This window comes from Scyliorhinus torazame, chromosome 17 (genome assembly GCF_047496885.1).
Source record: "Scyliorhinus torazame isolate Kashiwa2021f chromosome 17, sScyTor2.1, whole genome shotgun sequence".
Lineage (NCBI taxonomy): Eukaryota > Metazoa > Chordata > Chondrichthyes > Carcharhiniformes > Scyliorhinidae > Scyliorhinus > Scyliorhinus torazame.
Genome location: NC_092723.1, coordinates 53,335,423 through 53,352,487, shown reverse-complemented (window position 1 = coordinate 53,352,487; position 17,065 = coordinate 53,335,423). Strand labels below are relative to the sequence as shown.

At 42.5% G+C, this 17,065-nt stretch overlaps 1 protein-coding gene across 7 annotated transcripts in view; it reads right to left on the bottom strand.

Moving 5' to 3' along the window:
- Positions 1 to 17,065, bottom strand: part of LOC140393874 (synaptotagmin-B) — an 882,906-nt gene that overhangs the window by 123,992 nt on the left and 741,849 nt on the right. For all 7 annotated transcript variants that reach the window (XM_072480435.1, XM_072480439.1, XM_072480434.1 and 4 more), the window contains 3 exons: positions 10,966 to 11,133; positions 2,366 to 2,533; positions 1,572 to 1,689 (listed from right to left, as the gene is read on the bottom strand). In XM_072480435.1, the coding sequence (XP_072336536.1) occupies positions 1,572 to 1,689; positions 2,366 to 2,533; positions 10,966 to 11,133 (454 nt within the window). The remainder of the gene's footprint in view (positions 1 to 1,571; positions 1,690 to 2,365; positions 2,534 to 10,965; positions 11,134 to 17,065) is intronic.

The window sequence follows — 17,065 nt, the reverse complement described above, 5'->3', positions numbered from 1 at the left end:
TCCAGCCCTCCCCAGCACCCCCCACCAGACCTCCAACTGAGAATCCCCATCAGATGCCCATCCCAGAGACCCCCATATCTGAGACCCCCATATCAGAGACCCTTTATCAGAGACTCCCACTCATCAGTCATCAGAAACAGTGAAAAATCACTGCCTTTTCACTTACCAGTCGCTTACACTTGCTGCCTCAGATAGAAGTGTTAAAAGCAGTAACTATTACTGAATAGAAAATTGAAACACATCACAAGACTTTAAATCCTCTCAGATCCTTGATCTGTGAAGTGTCACTTTCAAAGAGAAATAGGTTTTAGTAGGCTGTAATTGACAGGGTAATAGCTTCCAGACAGCCAGGTGCCTGGATTGTTCATTTTTGTTTCCCTTCATGTTTAAATGCATCTCAAGCACTCTGCTGTGAAGCTAACCACAATGTTTATAAACATCCAGCTATGATTGACCGGTCCTCACACATCAATATAAGTGAAGTGTTTTCTGCTGAGGAAAAGAGGAAGTGAAGTCCCTTATCTCCTAGATAGGCGTTTAAGGATGCCGTTGGGACAGCTCAAAATTATTGGCTGCAATTCCTATACCATTCTTATGTGGAAATTCCAGGGTACATCCCGAGTCCAAGGTACCAACGTTTGCAGGAAATGCTTCTAGTTGCTTAAACCCAAGCTCGGGCTTTCTGAGGAACATCTGGAGTCACTGCAAGGCTTTGGGGAGGCTGACAAATGTCTGAAGTATTGGTTCCAGGAAGTGGTTATCCTGCAGCTACAGAAATGATAGCAAGGAGGTGGTCATCCAGCAACGTAGGATGATGCATGTCGCACATTATTCCCGTGTCTGCGTGGGTGCTTCGGTTTCCTCCCACAGTCCAAAGATGTGCAGGTTAGATGGATTGGATATACTAAATCGTCCCTAGGTGTGGTTCCAGGGATAGGGTGGGGGAATTGGACCTAGTTTAGGGTGCTCTTCCAGAGTGGCAGTGCAGACTCGATGGCCTCCTTCTGCACTGTAGGGATTCTACAATTCTATGAAAGGAGAGATAGTGATATAGAGAGGTTTAAAGGCTTAACCTTGAACTCCTCCCACCAGTATTAAAATTGAGGCCAGGTGGGAAACAGCATTAAATGGTCAGTAATTGTCCATTTAAAGGCCTAATTGGGCAAAGGTGACAGGCTTGGCCCTTCTGTACAATTGTCGATAGGATGGACCAGGCAGGAGGCTATCTGGGGAGCTTTATGGACCGTTCCAACCCCATGCCTGTCGACCTGCTGGCAGGGAACTGTAAAATTCTGCCCAAAGTCTTTACCATGGTATAATTCTCAGTTAAACAGCTGACTGTTGACATTTCCTTACCAGCAACCAGTATTACATTTTGATCAAATGATTTTCAGAAAACTGAGGGAAAAAAAACCTCAAGGGTGCCTGAGGGATCTACCGGTTGAGAAGCGCAGTCAAATTTTTCTTCATGGAAAGTTGAAGATATATTACATCACGTCCATGTACTTAGTGCAAACACAAATGCTTTTCTTACATTTTGGCACGTCCCAATGAGCGATTGTCTTACTTACCCGAGAGGCCACCCACGTCCATTTTCTTCAGGTTCTTTGCCTCTAGGATGCAGACAGTGAGTTTTCCGGCAGTTGGAACGTAACGCAAAGAGGTGCAAATGTCTCCGAGTTTCTCTGGCTGTCGGAAAATATCACAGAAATCTGGATGGTTACAGAAGTGTCACTATTTTTGCATGTTATAATGTAAAAGATTAGCTTACTGATGGGAGCAGCACAGCGAAAGAGGGAGATATGATTCCACATCACAATCTGAGGATAATTCCTGCATTGCTATTGCTGAACTGACGGATTTAAAAGCTGATCTCTATGCAAGCAAGTTTTCAGTCTTAAATCCTGAATGTTTTTTGCAGCATATGATTAACGCAGATTGTTCCAAGACAAGGACTTGACTTTTCTCACTGCGCAGCAGTGACTAGGACTTGGTACGGCATCAAAATCTTACGCAACATTGCATTCAACAAAGGTTAACATTTTCAATAGCTTTTACAGTGAGAGGAGAGTGTACAAATTTGAAATTCATGTCAAATCACTAGCTGTGCTGATTGCCTCTGTTTACCCTGCAGGGGAGCAGGCGAAACTGACAGCAACTTGCAAATTTCCACGTTTAACTGCGCATAAGCAGGTGCCGGAAGTTGCCATCAGTTTTACATGGTAGCGGCAACAATTACGCCAGTTTTAGTGTCATAATAACGGCAAGTTCCGTGCCATTCTAAATTTTCCTGTCTTATTCTACTTCCTTTCTATAGTGTGCCACCGCATGGGTGTCAGCGACAGTTTCAAGGCATAAAACCTACCTCTTCTTTCTCAGCACTCTCGAGATCTCGCCATTCTTCCAGTTGCTGGCCAAGGTCCACTTTGGTCATCAATACTATGACTTGACCGATGCAGTCATGTTTGGAAAATCGATCAAAGTCATAAACTGCCATCACCAGGGTCTTCCCTCCCAGCTCTTGATAAGGAACCTGCAAATGAAATTCAGTTAAAGGCAAAATGAAGTAACATAAATCCATGGACCTCATGTGATGTTAGCTGCCTGATTCCTCTACATCTCACTGCAACACCCACAGCAAATTTCCTTATGGCCGGGGCGGGGGCGGGGGGGGGGGAGCCAATTACTGCTGAATAGTAATTCTCAGATAATTTTTGTTTGATTTGCAGTAGGAAACATTTTCTTCTTCAGTCAGTAGCATTTATAGAGATGAAATGTGCATTCATAGTGATTTCCAGGGCACTTTGCAAACTATTCACGATAGATAAATCTAGCTACTTGTCTCTGTTTTGACTCATTAGAGTAGTGAATCTCAATTGCTTAATATCTCAACAGTTTAACAATATCAAAGTGTGTTGAGACTATAATATCAAAACAAAGTCATGAACCTTCAGCCACAGTTAAAAACTCATAGTGTCTAACAAGATTTGACAAAGCAACCTATTTATTAATTGAAAATATCTTGCACCACTAAGTACAGTGGACAGTTTTCCCAACGTCTCCTTTGTAAATCTACTAGTGATTCTCAACGATGTTTTTCAGGTTATGCAAGAAACCTTTAACCTGATTAGACATTTGACAGCAGGAAAACAATTATGGTTTTGCTTTTGCGAAATAAATTTGACTGAAGCAAATATTATCGGACGTGACTGTCTGTGGGATAGTATGTAAACTATTTACTGACAATGGATAGTTGAGCCCGGCATTTCATACTGATTATGTGGTGAATTCTATGGCCAGGTATTACTATCACAGCCCATAATGTAATTCCAGAGAGCTAGCTCCATGTGGTTGTCCTTCAGAGGTCTGAAAGATAAATAATTCATGAGAGAACCAGACAGCAGATACTGGAGTGAATCTTCATTTTTAGTGCTACCAGTGCAGAACTTCCCCCACTGGGAATACATATCAAGAATTTGAGTGTACGCCTCATTAATTTTCATGGACGGGAAATCACAGGCTCACAAATGAGCTGAAATTCATACTATATGCCCCTGGTGTGTGAAACTCTGCATGGAAACCTTCAAGATGAAAAGTTTCTCTGCAGTGTGGTGTGGTCTGAACCAGACGGGCCAGTGAAGCTTGGTCCTCCACCTATATTGAGTTGGGCAATTTTAGTGGAGTGTTTTCTTTCCTTGACCATTTCTGGGCTGGGGAAGAGATTCTCTGCTTCTCCAGCCATGTGTTTCTCTGTGGCACATCGTTTGCTGACTTCAGAATTCTATCTTCCCGCCGCTTGTCAATGGGATTTCCCATTGAAACCACCGCACGCCGCAGGGATACCTGCAGGCGGGGGTGCACTACCGGCAGGAAAAGTGACTCGCAACAGCTGGAGAATTCCGGCCAAGGTTTTGCCAGGGTTATTAGTCTACTTGCTATTTTGCAATTCCAGCCTGCAGGAGTTCTATATGTGGGCATTGCCAGTCTCTGCAATGTTGGTATGTCCTCTTTCTTGGACCAACCTGTCAGCATTGACTGATGGTCAAATTTCAAGACATTAGAAAGGCGCAGGCACCTTTGGAACAGTTATCACAAATGGAGGTTGTTCTTCATATATCAATGTTGAGATTAGTTTGATTGTGCAACGTATGCCTGAAATATGTGTTATGACCTCCATAGAGACTGATAACTTTTAAAAAGAAATCTGAACTTCCAGTGAAAAGTATGATACAAGCTGGCACATTTTAAGACTTTTACTGTAACAAAAGATTTAACACACAAATGACTAAACACAATCTTTGTGGATAATTTATATTTTAAACCATAAAACAGAACATTCCCCTGTTTCTTTTAGCACAATCAAAAACACACTTCACAAATATACTTTACACTGCCCTTTAAGTAGACATTCAATTCTCCTGGACAAGCTCTGGAGGTTTTATTTCTGTCCCTTACTTTTGATCTCAGAATTACCTAGCACAAGCGAGGTAAATCTTCCAGCCTTGTTTTAACTCCTTATGAATTTGGACTTTTTAATCTAAGTACAAGCTCCCACCAACTTTCCTGCAGTAAACCACATTATCTTGCTACTGAGAGCTACTCTCTTTCCAAGCTCCTGGCCGAACATTATTTTCTGTGAGTTTTCAGGGATATTTTCAACCATTTTCTTCTGAAAGCTCATTTCCATAGCAACGTGAATTACGTGGACCTGGCATCCAGATGGAAATGATGACCAGTTGTCCTTGACTCTCTTTTATTTTGGAAGTAAATTAACAGTTTAAAGTGCAATTGTTTATAACCTAACATTCTCAACACTTTTCGTGGTCTTTGGAGACTCTCAGTCAATCCAACTTTAGCACCCGGGCTTCTGCATTGTCGCAAAGCTTGCATCTTCTTCCTCGTAAAGCAATCTGGGCCCCTTTAATTTCTAACAATCAAACCACGAGGCTTGTTGTCAGGCAGATTTCAGAAGAGGTCAAATGAACCCCTTCATTTAACCTTAAATTAATCACACAGCTCCAAAACATAACAAAACATAAACCTCATGATTCTAACATACGTGAGTGGAATGTTCACTCTCTCCATTGCCATTCATATTTCAATAGGTGTGAATAACATGCAAGCGAATGGTAAAAATAATATTCATGTGTTTATATTAGACGTTGGGGAAAGAATTGGATAATTCATTATTCTTTTAGTAACATCATAAACTCCAATCTTTACATTTCCACATTTCGTGATGTTGCCGTGTGTTCAAAACTACCTGGGATGGCAGGTTTTCAGATTTATCCACGTGAGCAGAGAATATTTCTGCATGAAGATAGATTACACTAGTAGCCTATTTAAGACAATATTCTCTATTTTTCAAATGGATTTGGGGGGATATTCAGTGAATGAAATGTTGATTAAACTTTGATGCATATAAATACGATTGTTTGTGAGCAGTCAGACTGCTAACTGCCCCTGCATCTTTCATTCTCATAACCCTGAGTGCTGAATCCCACTGGACATTCCCATTGTAGGACAGAAAGGGCACTGGCGAAATTATTCAGCCATAACAGGGCGAGGGTCTGACTGAAGAATTGTTTAAATCTATTGTTTATATCAGTATGTAAAGAGGAAGAAATTAGGAATAGTAACTGTGGAACTGTTAGAAGCAGGTACTGGAGTAAATTCGAATGGCGAATAAGGCAATGTGTGGAGGCATTAAATGGCCATCTAGCATCAGCCCTCATGAAAACTATTCTAAAAATAGTGGAAATCCAGGATCCAGTGAGAATGAGGAACTAAAAAAAAATACTTGTGGAGAAATAGAGCTGAAGGACTTAAATGGACCTAAAATATGACACATCTTGCAGCATGTAGCACAGTGGTTAGCACAGTTGCTCCACAGCTCCAGGATCTCAGGTTCGATTCCCAGCTTGGGTCACTGTCTGTGCGGAGTCTGCACGTTCTCCCCATGGCTGCGTGGGTTTCCTCCGGGTACTCCGGTTTCCTGCCACAGTCCAACGATGTGCAGGTTAGGTGGATTGGCCATGCTAAATTACCCTTAGAGTCCAAAAAGGTTGGGTGGGTTACTGGGTTATGGGGATAGGTTGGAGGTGTGTGCTTGAATGGGGTGCACTTTCCAAGGGCCGGTGCAGACTCGATTGGCCAAATGGCCTCCTCCTGCACTGTACATTCTATGATTCTATGATTCTATGTGGACCTGATGGCCTGCATTCTCTGATTTTAAAAAATTGGCTACTGAGATAAATAAATAAAATAAATAATCTTTATTGTCACAAGTAGGCTTACATTAAAATTGCAATGAAGTTACTGTGAAAAGCCCATAATCATCATATTCCGGCACCTGTTCGGGTACATAGAGGGAGAATTCAGAATTCTCAGTTGGTACGGGAATTGAACCCATGCTGCTGGCCTTGTTCTGCATCACAAACCAGCTGTCTAGCCCAATAAGCTAAACCAGCCCTCGTAGATACATTGGTTTTGATCTTTGAGAATTCTCCAGATTCTACGATAGTTCTTGTGAATTAGCAGGTCGAAAATGTAACCCAACTCTTCACGATTGGGAGAGAGAAGATTGGCCACTTTCGGTCAATTAGACTGACATCAGTAATATGAAAAATGGTAGAATCTATTATTAGCGGTGTGATAACAAGGCACTTAGAAACTCATAACATAATTGGGAAACGTCAACATGGAATTATGAAAAAGAATTCATATTTGACAAACCTGTTAGAGTTTGACATTATACCTGGTAAGTTACTAGAGAAAATCAATGGATATAGTGTATTTGGTATTTTCAACACACATTTTATAAGGTGCCACATCAGGTTATTATATAAAGAAGGGACATTTACAAGGAGCTTTGTCTGTGTTAAACAGGACCAAAAGCCAAAGGCAGAGTTAGACCAGGGTTTGAGAATTGAACAATTTTACTGCTGCTAGGTTTTGCCAGAGCTGACCAGACAGCTAATGGAGTTTATTAAAGAGATAAGGTAAAGGAATCTCTGGGGAATCTGTGCCATCAATACTGTCATGAACCTAATTTAGGTGACAACCACCTCCTGGGACAATAAATCTACCTTTTTATTTGAGGTCTCATTTGCCTGTTAATTCATATTTAATTTGTACTGGTTCTGATTCATGTTAAAGTAAAACCTACAAAAAGTGCTATCTTGTAATTTCTTCTTTTGGGGTCATTTCAGTAATTTTGGTTTTCTGGTTTATGTTTGCCATGGGGATTACACAAAGGCTTGAAGAGCCATTTGGCCTACTTATGGTCCTAGTTCCTATGTTCAACTAACGGGGTTTCAATAATTTAGTGTTTCTTTTGCACCAGTAAACATGGATCCAAGATAACTTGGAGTGATGTATTTTAACATTTCATTCATGTAAGCAGAAATTCCTGGCTTGGCAGCACATTTCACTTAATCTGTTTGAAAACTTGCTGTTTCGGCAACTGTGCCTTGTGCAGAACTTGCAATGAGGAATTCTATTGATATCAGACAGTAAATGTCTTTCAATCAATGCATTTCAATACATGCTGCAGGTTTGCAAAGGCATTTACTGTGGATGAAATCAGTTACAAACACATGAAGGAATTATATTGAACATCCAAGTGCAGGATCTCATAGTTTTAATGACTGATCTACTATATGAGACAGCCAAGAATCATAGCTGCAGTATTATTTTAGTTATTTATTGCGTTAATGATTCATTTCAAATGGGTTTTTCAAATGTGTGCATTACATATAAAACAGCAGTTGTGAGATACTCAGAATATCTTATTTAAGATAAGTAATCGGCTGCTTAGAGTCAAACAGAATCCAAAAGAAACCCACCGAAAGTATATGAAGTCTATAGTTTGCTGCTCTTTAATCTCATACATATCAAAGAATAAATAATTAGCATTTATATAACACCTTTCATGGCCTCTGGATAACCCAAAAAACTTCACAGTCAGAGAAGTGCTTTTGTATTGTCATCATTGTTGTAACGCAGGTGACCATGGAAGCTAATTTACACATGCCAAGGACCTACAAATAGTAATGAGATCATCTATTTTGGTGACGTTGGGAAAGAGGTAATTATTGGCTAGGCCACTGGAGGGATGCGGGAAGGGGAGATCGGGGTTACTCTCCTTTTCTTCCTCAATCTTTTACGCTCACCATAAGAGAGCACAGGAGGCTTCAGTTTAGCATTTCTTCCAAAAGGTGCTATTACTCAGCATTGAATTCTAATTTACATAAAAATAATTTACTCCAATGGATTGAACTTCAGCATTCAGGTCAGGCTGCCCCCTTGACTCCATATGTCACATTGCAGAAAATAGGAAGCATTACAGGGAAGGTGTCTTGCATTGAACCACTTTTGTACATTTTCTAATAGCTAGTGTAAACACCAGTAAGTAGAAACTTGAATAGTCTTGGTTTGAACTTCTGACCAGGTTTGCATTGGTTGCCCAAATAGGGGTGAAGGGGTTGGGGAGGAGTGGTAGGAGTGGAGTCATTGACTTTCACCTTATTTGTCCCTCAGAACAAAACTTGTCTGTGGTTCCACGAATACAACAGGTTAGGGCAACAATAGCACAGTGGTTATGGTTCTTTGTGACTAATCTGGCAAAGAAAGATGGTATCAGAAATGAAACTATCATTCATCTGGTTGACTCATGTCCTTAAATTTGTCCTTAGAGGGGCTATTTAAGCACAGGGCTAAATAGCTGGCTTTTAAAGCGGACCAAGGCAGGCCAGCAGCGTGGGTTCAATTCCCGTACCAGCCTCCCTGAACAGGCGCCGGAATGTGGCGACTAGGGGCTTTTCACAGTAACTTCATTTGAAGCCTACTTGTGACAATAAGCAATTTTCATTTCATTTTCAGAAGAATACCTGTCATCCTTACTCAAACCGGTTCATATGTGACCCCAGACAAACAGAAATGTGGTTGACACTTAACTGACCTCTGAAATGGATGGTCCAGCAAGCTATTCAGTTGTATTTAAGGAGGTGGCTCAACACCATCTTCTCAGGGGCAAATAGAGATGGGCAATAAATGCTGGCCTTGCAGCAATATCCATATTCCGCAAATTAATACATCAATACATTCACGGATGTAATTACAAAACAATCATTGTGTGAAGTAACTTGGGACAATTCATATTGTTCTTAATAAATACAATAAGTAGTAATAGCACCAAGAGTTGTTGAAGATTAGCATTAAATATTAGTGGGATAGAAACAATAGGTGGGATTTTCCAAGCAACCCGCCATGTGTGTCACAAGATTCACATATCCCGCCATAGTCAACGAAGTTTCCCGTTGAAAGCACCCCTCGCCACTGGGAAATCCACAGTGCAGTCGGCGGGATCTGAAGATCCCACTGGCGAGAACAGCCGGAAAATTTTGGCCAAAGTGACAATGCCCAAAGCAATTATATTATCATGTGGAATAAATTTATTGGAAATATTGGGGGCAATTCTCCCACTACGGTGCGCCTGGTACACCTCCCGCTTTTCCTGGAAAATAGTGGGAGAGCCCCTAAACAGGGTTTGCACTAAGCACCATACAGAGCGGCATGCTCTCAGCGTGCGGTACTGAGCCCAATTCGGTTCATGCCCAAAGAGGGCTTGAACTAGATTTGCATATTTAAATTTGTATTTAAAGTAATTTAAATATGCATTTCTGGGTTTTAGCAGGCGTCTCCCAGCTTACAGGATTCACCGTCCCCACTGGTCAGCATCATTGGTGCACGGGACTGCTCGGAGGCCATTGGACTCCTTGGGTGGTCAAGGACAGGGTGCCACTGGGCACTGCAAGGGTGCCATGGGATCGTGCCAGGGTGTTAAGGAGCACTGTTAAGTGGCCGGGCCATAGAGGGGCATGACAATGAAAGAGGGGGATTTGGGGTGGGGGAAAGGGGGCCTGAAAAGGGGACATGTGGAGGGGACAAAAAATGGGGTGGCCTAGAGAGGAGGCCCATAAAGGGGAAGCCGTTGACAGCCCCATAGCAGGGTGTCAGTCTCTTGGGGGGCGGGTACCAGCAATGGGGTGGGCCTGATGCCTGCAAGTGTACTGGGAGGTCTCTAAAGGTGTGTGGTGGGGGGGGGGGGTGCTTTTGGATTGTCTGTGTGATGTTATGCATAAGCAGTCATGTATATAGTGATAGAACATACAGTGCAGAAGGAGGCCATTCGGCCCATTGAGTCTGCACCGACCCACTTAAGCCCTCACTTCCACCCCATCCCCGTAACCCAATAACCCCTCCAACCTTTTTGGTCACTAAGGGCAATTTATCATGGCCAATCCACCTAACCTGCACTTCTTTAGACTGTGGGAGGAAACCGGAGCACCCGGAAGAAACCCACGCAGACACGGGGAGAACGTGCAGACTACGCACAGACAGTGACCCAGCGGGGAATCAAACCTAGGCCCCTGGCGCTGTGAAGCCTCAGTGCTATCCACTTGTGCTACCGTGCTGCCTACAGATAAGACCTCCAACCAGTAGGAGGAAGTAGAGAACAACCATGTGACACTGTTACCTCAGGGAGTTGGTAGAGGGTCTTTGTAGTGGATAGTCACAATTTATTATAGTTAATTCATAGTTAATTTATTATAGTTAGTTATTTTTGATAATAATCTTATAGTTATCCTACCCACGCAATTCTGGGTAATCTACGTTATTGAATGAAATTAATATTGTTTATTTGAATTTTGGAAAAGCAATCGACAAAATTCCACAAGTGATCCTTTTAAGGCACTATAGAGCCTATGAGGTTAATGGAAATCAACTAGCTATAGTGACAATATTTGCAGGGCAGCAAAACCATAGAATCCCTTTAGTGGGCATTTACTGATGGATTTTACTGCATAGACTAAAGAAAACAATGAATACAGACAACCATGCCTCTTACTGAAACAAAACTTAAATTGAAGTTTAAATCCATTGTGTGCCCTGAAGTGTTACCTTGAATGTAAAGTGTTCATTGAAGCAAGGGTTTAGAGTCTTTTTCTGAACCTTTGTCTCATATTTCTTCTTCTTGTCTGGAAGCAGGAAAACTTTAACGTAGGGGTCAGATGTGCCACCAATGTCCAGTGCAGGTAGTTCAGCTGCCTGAAGAATTCCCACCGTTAGCTGCAAAAGACATGGAGAACAGTTAAAGATCTGGAGCTCTGCCATGCCAACCACATTTCCTTAAAGTCCAAGGTGTTCCAGTGGGAACCCAGTGGAACCCACATAAGCAATGATCCATTTGACCTGGGCTCTCCTTTTTACCACATTTTCGAGCACGCCTAATAGAGGTCATTGCAAATCAATGGGCTACAGTCCAAAAGGCAGAAGTAGTTATTCTCTTACCAAATATTTCAGTCATCCTCCTTAAAAAGCACCCGGACAACCTCCATCAGCCCTCCACGTCCTTCCCTATAGCTGCACCCTCAGTCCCACTTGTGCCTGCTGACTCTATGCAAATTAAATGTCTGCGGACGCTGCAAGCTGTTAGCCAGGGGCATTTATGGGTGCCATCCCAGTATAACCATCCCAATTGTACATTGATTAAGGGGATGCATGACTGTAAAGGTCTTTACACTATTCTACAGGATACCCACTGGAGAATGCCCAATGGCTTCCCAATGCCCCTTGGGAAAGTCTTCAGTGTAATCTTAAAAGAGAAGATTGGAGGACTTTATAAAATGCAAGTTTAACATTCAGAAAAGACACCATACTAAGCCATACTATGCTCATCCTAGAAATGTATAACATGCTTTTCGTTCCCCCTTTTCTTGCAGAAGATCTATAAGTGAGAACGTAATTTTTTGCCCTACAATAACACATCAACAATTGGAGGATGTCCATCAACAATTCCCCACACCCCTTGAGGGCTGTGGGAGGGAAGCATTTCTTGGGATTCCACAACAAAGGTGGTAGATATTCTTAAGCCTGAACTGACCTTGAAGAGCTGCAAGGAAGATAGTTAAACTGTTAGATTGAAGGAGCTGCACAATACAGTGAATGGAAGCAGTCATTTGCACTCCAATGAAGTGAGAATGTGGGTTGTTCCATGGCCTTTCTCTGACAGTACCCTCACGGGCACAAACACATTTGAAGAAAGCACCTGCAAACAGAGCGTGCATAATATGTACAAGGCAACAGATAACTTCATATCTTTTTTCTTTTTAAAAAGCATAAAAGTAACCTTGCCAATGTCATGTTTTTTGTTCTGAAGACTTGGATCCTAACAGTCCTTTCACAGTGTTACAAAAGACGGGAGACAGTTACTTTTATAAGGAATGCTTTCAATGTAACTTACTTAAGTGTTTTATTTACTCCACACCCATGTTTCAAAAATGGTTCTTTTATCGGTGTTGGCAGAATGACATTTCATGCATACACATGGGTAAACTCCACTGACATCAGCTAGCAGAACCAGGGTGCAATGCGGCTATTGATTTCGGCATAGTGTGAATCTTCAGAGACACTTCTTGAGCCATTGTTTTCTTTTTAAAGTAATTGTAAAACAGGATTCTTGGTTCCTTAGTTGAGACTACAAGCAGACCACTGGGGCTGTCTCAAAGAATAAATTCATAGCATCTAATCATCATTTAGTGCGGATAAAATAAGACCAAATTTGTTTACGATTACTTCTATTCGATAGTCCCAAGCGGATGTGCTCTGACAACATTTATTTCAATGGTATCGACGGAGCACCCCAATGAAAAGCTCCAGCTGCAGTTCCAGAGCAATCCTTCTCAAATGAGTTATTCCTTCATCAACATTTATATAACACTCATTGAGTGAAATTCAATGTAGGCGACAGGGTCTCACCCACCAACTGGAGAGCGAGCGAGAGCTCCACATTGCCTACTTTCAGGAGGGCCGGCCAAATTAAGTGTCACTAATGGTGATGTGGACTGCCCTCCCCAGGACCAAACCCACCGGGGCTGAGGTCCTGTCCCCAAGAGCTAATCAAAAACCCACAGCTTATACATTGCTTGGCTCTGCCACCAAGGACTCTCCCACCTGTCCCTGGGTGAATATCAGCAGCAGCATAATGGGTCCCTTAAGTGGGCATTAATTGTTTGGGCAGGGCAGGAATGCTGTCCACCAGCATTCCCACCCTGGACTTCAGAGGTGGAAAGGTGGCAGGGCTCCTAGCAAACTCATCCCGGGGAAGGCATTAGATTCCACCCACATGATAGAATTCTCCGTTGCCCCCATCAGTGGGTTTAGTGCAGGGTGAGGGTGGGAAGAATTTGGCGGGAGACCCAAAAATCACTTTCACACCGGCGTGAATTTCCCCCGGGATGTTACACTGTTGCCCGCCATGGCCAATCCGGGAACCCATTGCAGGCTGGTGTGAAACTCATTTGCGTCACTCTAATGGAAGGCAGATGAAGGCCTGACCACCCACACCTCATTCTCTGTGGTGCCAGCTGGAAACATGCCAGTGTGAAACATACTTGGAAAATGTGGTGGACGGCTGTCAGAAGTCACCTGAACCACACCTGGTGCTGCCTCTGGAGTTCAGGACGTAGGTCGTCAGCAGGTCTGAAGCCCAGAACAGCACAGCAGTGGGTGGGGGAGGGGCTAACATCTGCAGGTGGACCTCAAGATTGGGTGTTCAGGATGGGATCCATCCTTTAGCCTCAGAATACTCTTGGAGATCCATCTTCATTCTCAAGGAGGTCCAACTTCTGGGCTCAGTGCGCCCCCGGAGGTCCATCTTCATTTTCAGGAGGTCCATCTTCTTTCTTGAATTGTCAGTAATGATAGTGTCAGTAATGCTGTGCGCCTTTCCATTGTGGCGCTCGGAGAGTAGGTTTCTGCAGCGGGAGACATCCACATTCCATTGTGGCAAAAAGGCAGATCCAATACTGCATATTGAGAAGAAAACTGACTAATACCAAGAGAGAAGGAAAAATTGGAATAGATGTAAGGAGTAAGGCCAAAAGGGATTTTGAAAAGAAAGATTTTTCATTAGGTTTTGACAATAGAAAGTGAAGAGATAGGGGAAGGATTGCAAAAGACAGTTCCTGAGGACAGATGCATTGTGACAGGAAGATTATCCCCCAGTGGTAAAATAGTTACAGGAAACAATAAGTAGGATAATGTCATAAGAATTCAGCAATCTTGTGAGAATTTAGATTTTTGTTTTATTTGAAAGGACAAGGATCTTCTTTTCCAGAAGAGATGAAAACAGGATGGTGAAGCAGAGTAGCAAAAGGGGAAAGAGAGAGAGAGAGAGGAAAGTAGCTGGTAATGGGGGAGGGAAAGAAGAAGTGGGACGGTCTTCACTTGAACCGATCTTGGACCAGTGGTCTAGCGGAAAGGATAAATAGGGCGGTCACAAGGACTTTAAACTAGCAAGTGGGGGAGGAAGGGAAGGATCAAACTACAGGAAGTATAATGTTAATGGGAAGCAAAGCATCAGGTTAACACGTGGGGAGGGGAGTTCAAGTACATGGAAAATTATGAAAAAAGTTAAAGGGAAGAAGAACTAAAGAGATGTTATTAATGTAGGTGTTGGGATTCAAAAAGGTATAAAAACTAGCATAAGGGTACTTTACCTGAATGCTCGTAGCATTCAAAACTAGGTGAGTTAACAGCCCAAATCATTGCGACTGAGTATGATATAGTAGCCCTTACAGAGACAGGGGTGCAGGGTGGTCATGGCTGGGAGTTAAATATTCAGGGGTATCAGACTATTCGGAAGGACAGTCAGGAAGATAAGGGAAGATGTAGCTCTGATATTTAAGGATGACTTCGGGGCCATAGTGAGAGATGATATAGTTTCTATGGAGAAAAAGGTTGAATCCATTTGGGTGTAAATTAGAAATAGTAAGGAGAAAAGGTCACTGATAGGCATAGTCGATAGCAGTGTTCTTCAAACTCGTGGGCACGACCGCGGGTGGGTGTCGGGAGAGTCGCGGAGCCGTCCTTCGCGGCGCTCCCGATCGCGCAAATCCCCGTGCAGCAGCCGGCTTTTAATAACGCTGGCTGCAAGCGGCCTTTAAAATGGCCGTGAACATGTAAAAAAAATTTGGCCGCATTGCGCAATCGCGCCTGGTCATCGGCGCGCATGCGCAGTGCAGCCGCAATTTTTTTAAGCGCTCACAGCTTTTTGTTTTACAAGTTCGGGGGGGGATTTTATTCATTTATTTTATTCATTTAATTTTTATTTCTTCCATTTATTTTACTCTTTTTTTTTTTTTACAAGTTCCGGGGGTGTTTTATTCATTGTATTCATTTATTTTATTCATTTAATTTTTTTTTTCATTTATTTTATTTTTTATTTTTTTTTACAAATTCGGGGTGGTTTTATTTGATAAAATTTTACAGGAAAAAAATGCAGCCAGATGAAGACTCCATACTTTCCGACACCGGAAGGCTTCACCGTCATCCAACAGGTTCCATTGGAGGAGCGTGTACGAGGGCCAAAGGGACCCAAAGCCATTTCCTCCAAACAAGGTAAGAGAAAATGGTGGGTCGCTCAGGTCGGCTGGCGTGGGTCTAGAAGGTCGGCCGGCGTGGGTCGCGAAGGTTGGCCGGCGTAGGTCGCGAAGGTTGGCCGGGTTGGTAAAAATGGGTCCCCGGAAAAAAAGTTTGAAGAACACTGGTCTATAGGCCACCAAATAATGACATCATGGTGGGACTGGTAAAAAACAAAGAAATAACGGATGCATGTAAAAATGGTACGGCAATTATCATGGGGGACTTTAATCTACATGTTGATTGGTCAAACCAGGTCAGTTAAGGCAGCCTTGAGGAGTTCATAGAATGTATCTGATAATTTCCTTGAACAACATTAATGGAAGCTACGAGGGAGAAAGCTATCCTAGATCTGGTCATGTGTAACAAGACAAGAATAATTAATGATCTCATAGTTAGGGATTCTCTTGGAAGGAGTTATCACAGTATGGTTAAATTTAAAATACCCATGGAGGGTGAGAAGATAAAATTCACTACCAGTGAATTGTGTTAAACAAAGGAGAGTACAACGAGATGAGGGAGATGTTGGCTAACGTAGACTGGGAGCAAAGGCTTAATACAGTGGGACAATTAAGGAACAGTGAGGACTTTCAAAGCAATTTTTCACAGTGCTTAGCAAAAGTATATACCAGTGAAAAGGGAGGACTGTAGGAAAAGGGATCATCAGTCATGGATATCTAAGGAAATAAAGGAGGGTATCAAATTGAAAGACATACAAAGTAGCAAAGATTAGTGGGAAACTAGAGGATTGGGAAATCTTTAAAGGTCAACAGAAAACCACAAAGAAAGCTATAAAGAAAAGTATGATAGATTATGAGAATAATCTAGCTCTGAATATAAAAACAGATAGCAAAGATTTCTGCAAATATATAAATGAGAAACAGTAGCTAAGGTAAGCATTGAGGATGGGAAGGGGGATTTAATAATGGGAAATGATGAAATGGCCAAGGCATTGAACAGGAATTTTGTGTAGGTCTTCACAGTGGAAGACACAAATAGCATGCCAATAATTGATGGCAAGGAGGCTTTGGCAGGTGAGAACCTAGAAACAATCATTATCACTAAGGAGATAATGTTGGACAAGCCAAAGGGGTGAAAGCTAGACAGGTCTCCTGGCCTTGATGGAATGCATCCCAGGGTACTAAAAGAGATGGCAGGGGAAATAGCAAATATGCTCGTGGTAATTTATCAAAATTCGCTGGCAAAATTAATCAAGGAAGAAATCATGAGAAATCTGGATAAAATTGTCCCATTGGGCAGACGCAGCATGGGTTCATGAAAGGCAGGTAATGTTTAACTAATTTACTGGAATTCTTTGAAGACATTATGCGCACGGTGGACAACGGGGAACCGGTGGATGTGGTGTATCTGGATTTCCAGAAGGTATTGGTTTAGCCTAGTTGGCTTGTGATGCAGAACAAGGCAGCAGCGCAAGTTCAATTCCCGTACCTGCCTCCCCGAACAGGCGCTGGAATGTGGCGACTAGGGGCTTTTCACAGTAACTTCATTGAAGCCTACTTGTGACAATAAGTGATTATTATTATTATTCAACCAGGTGCTGCACAAAAGGCTGCTGCAT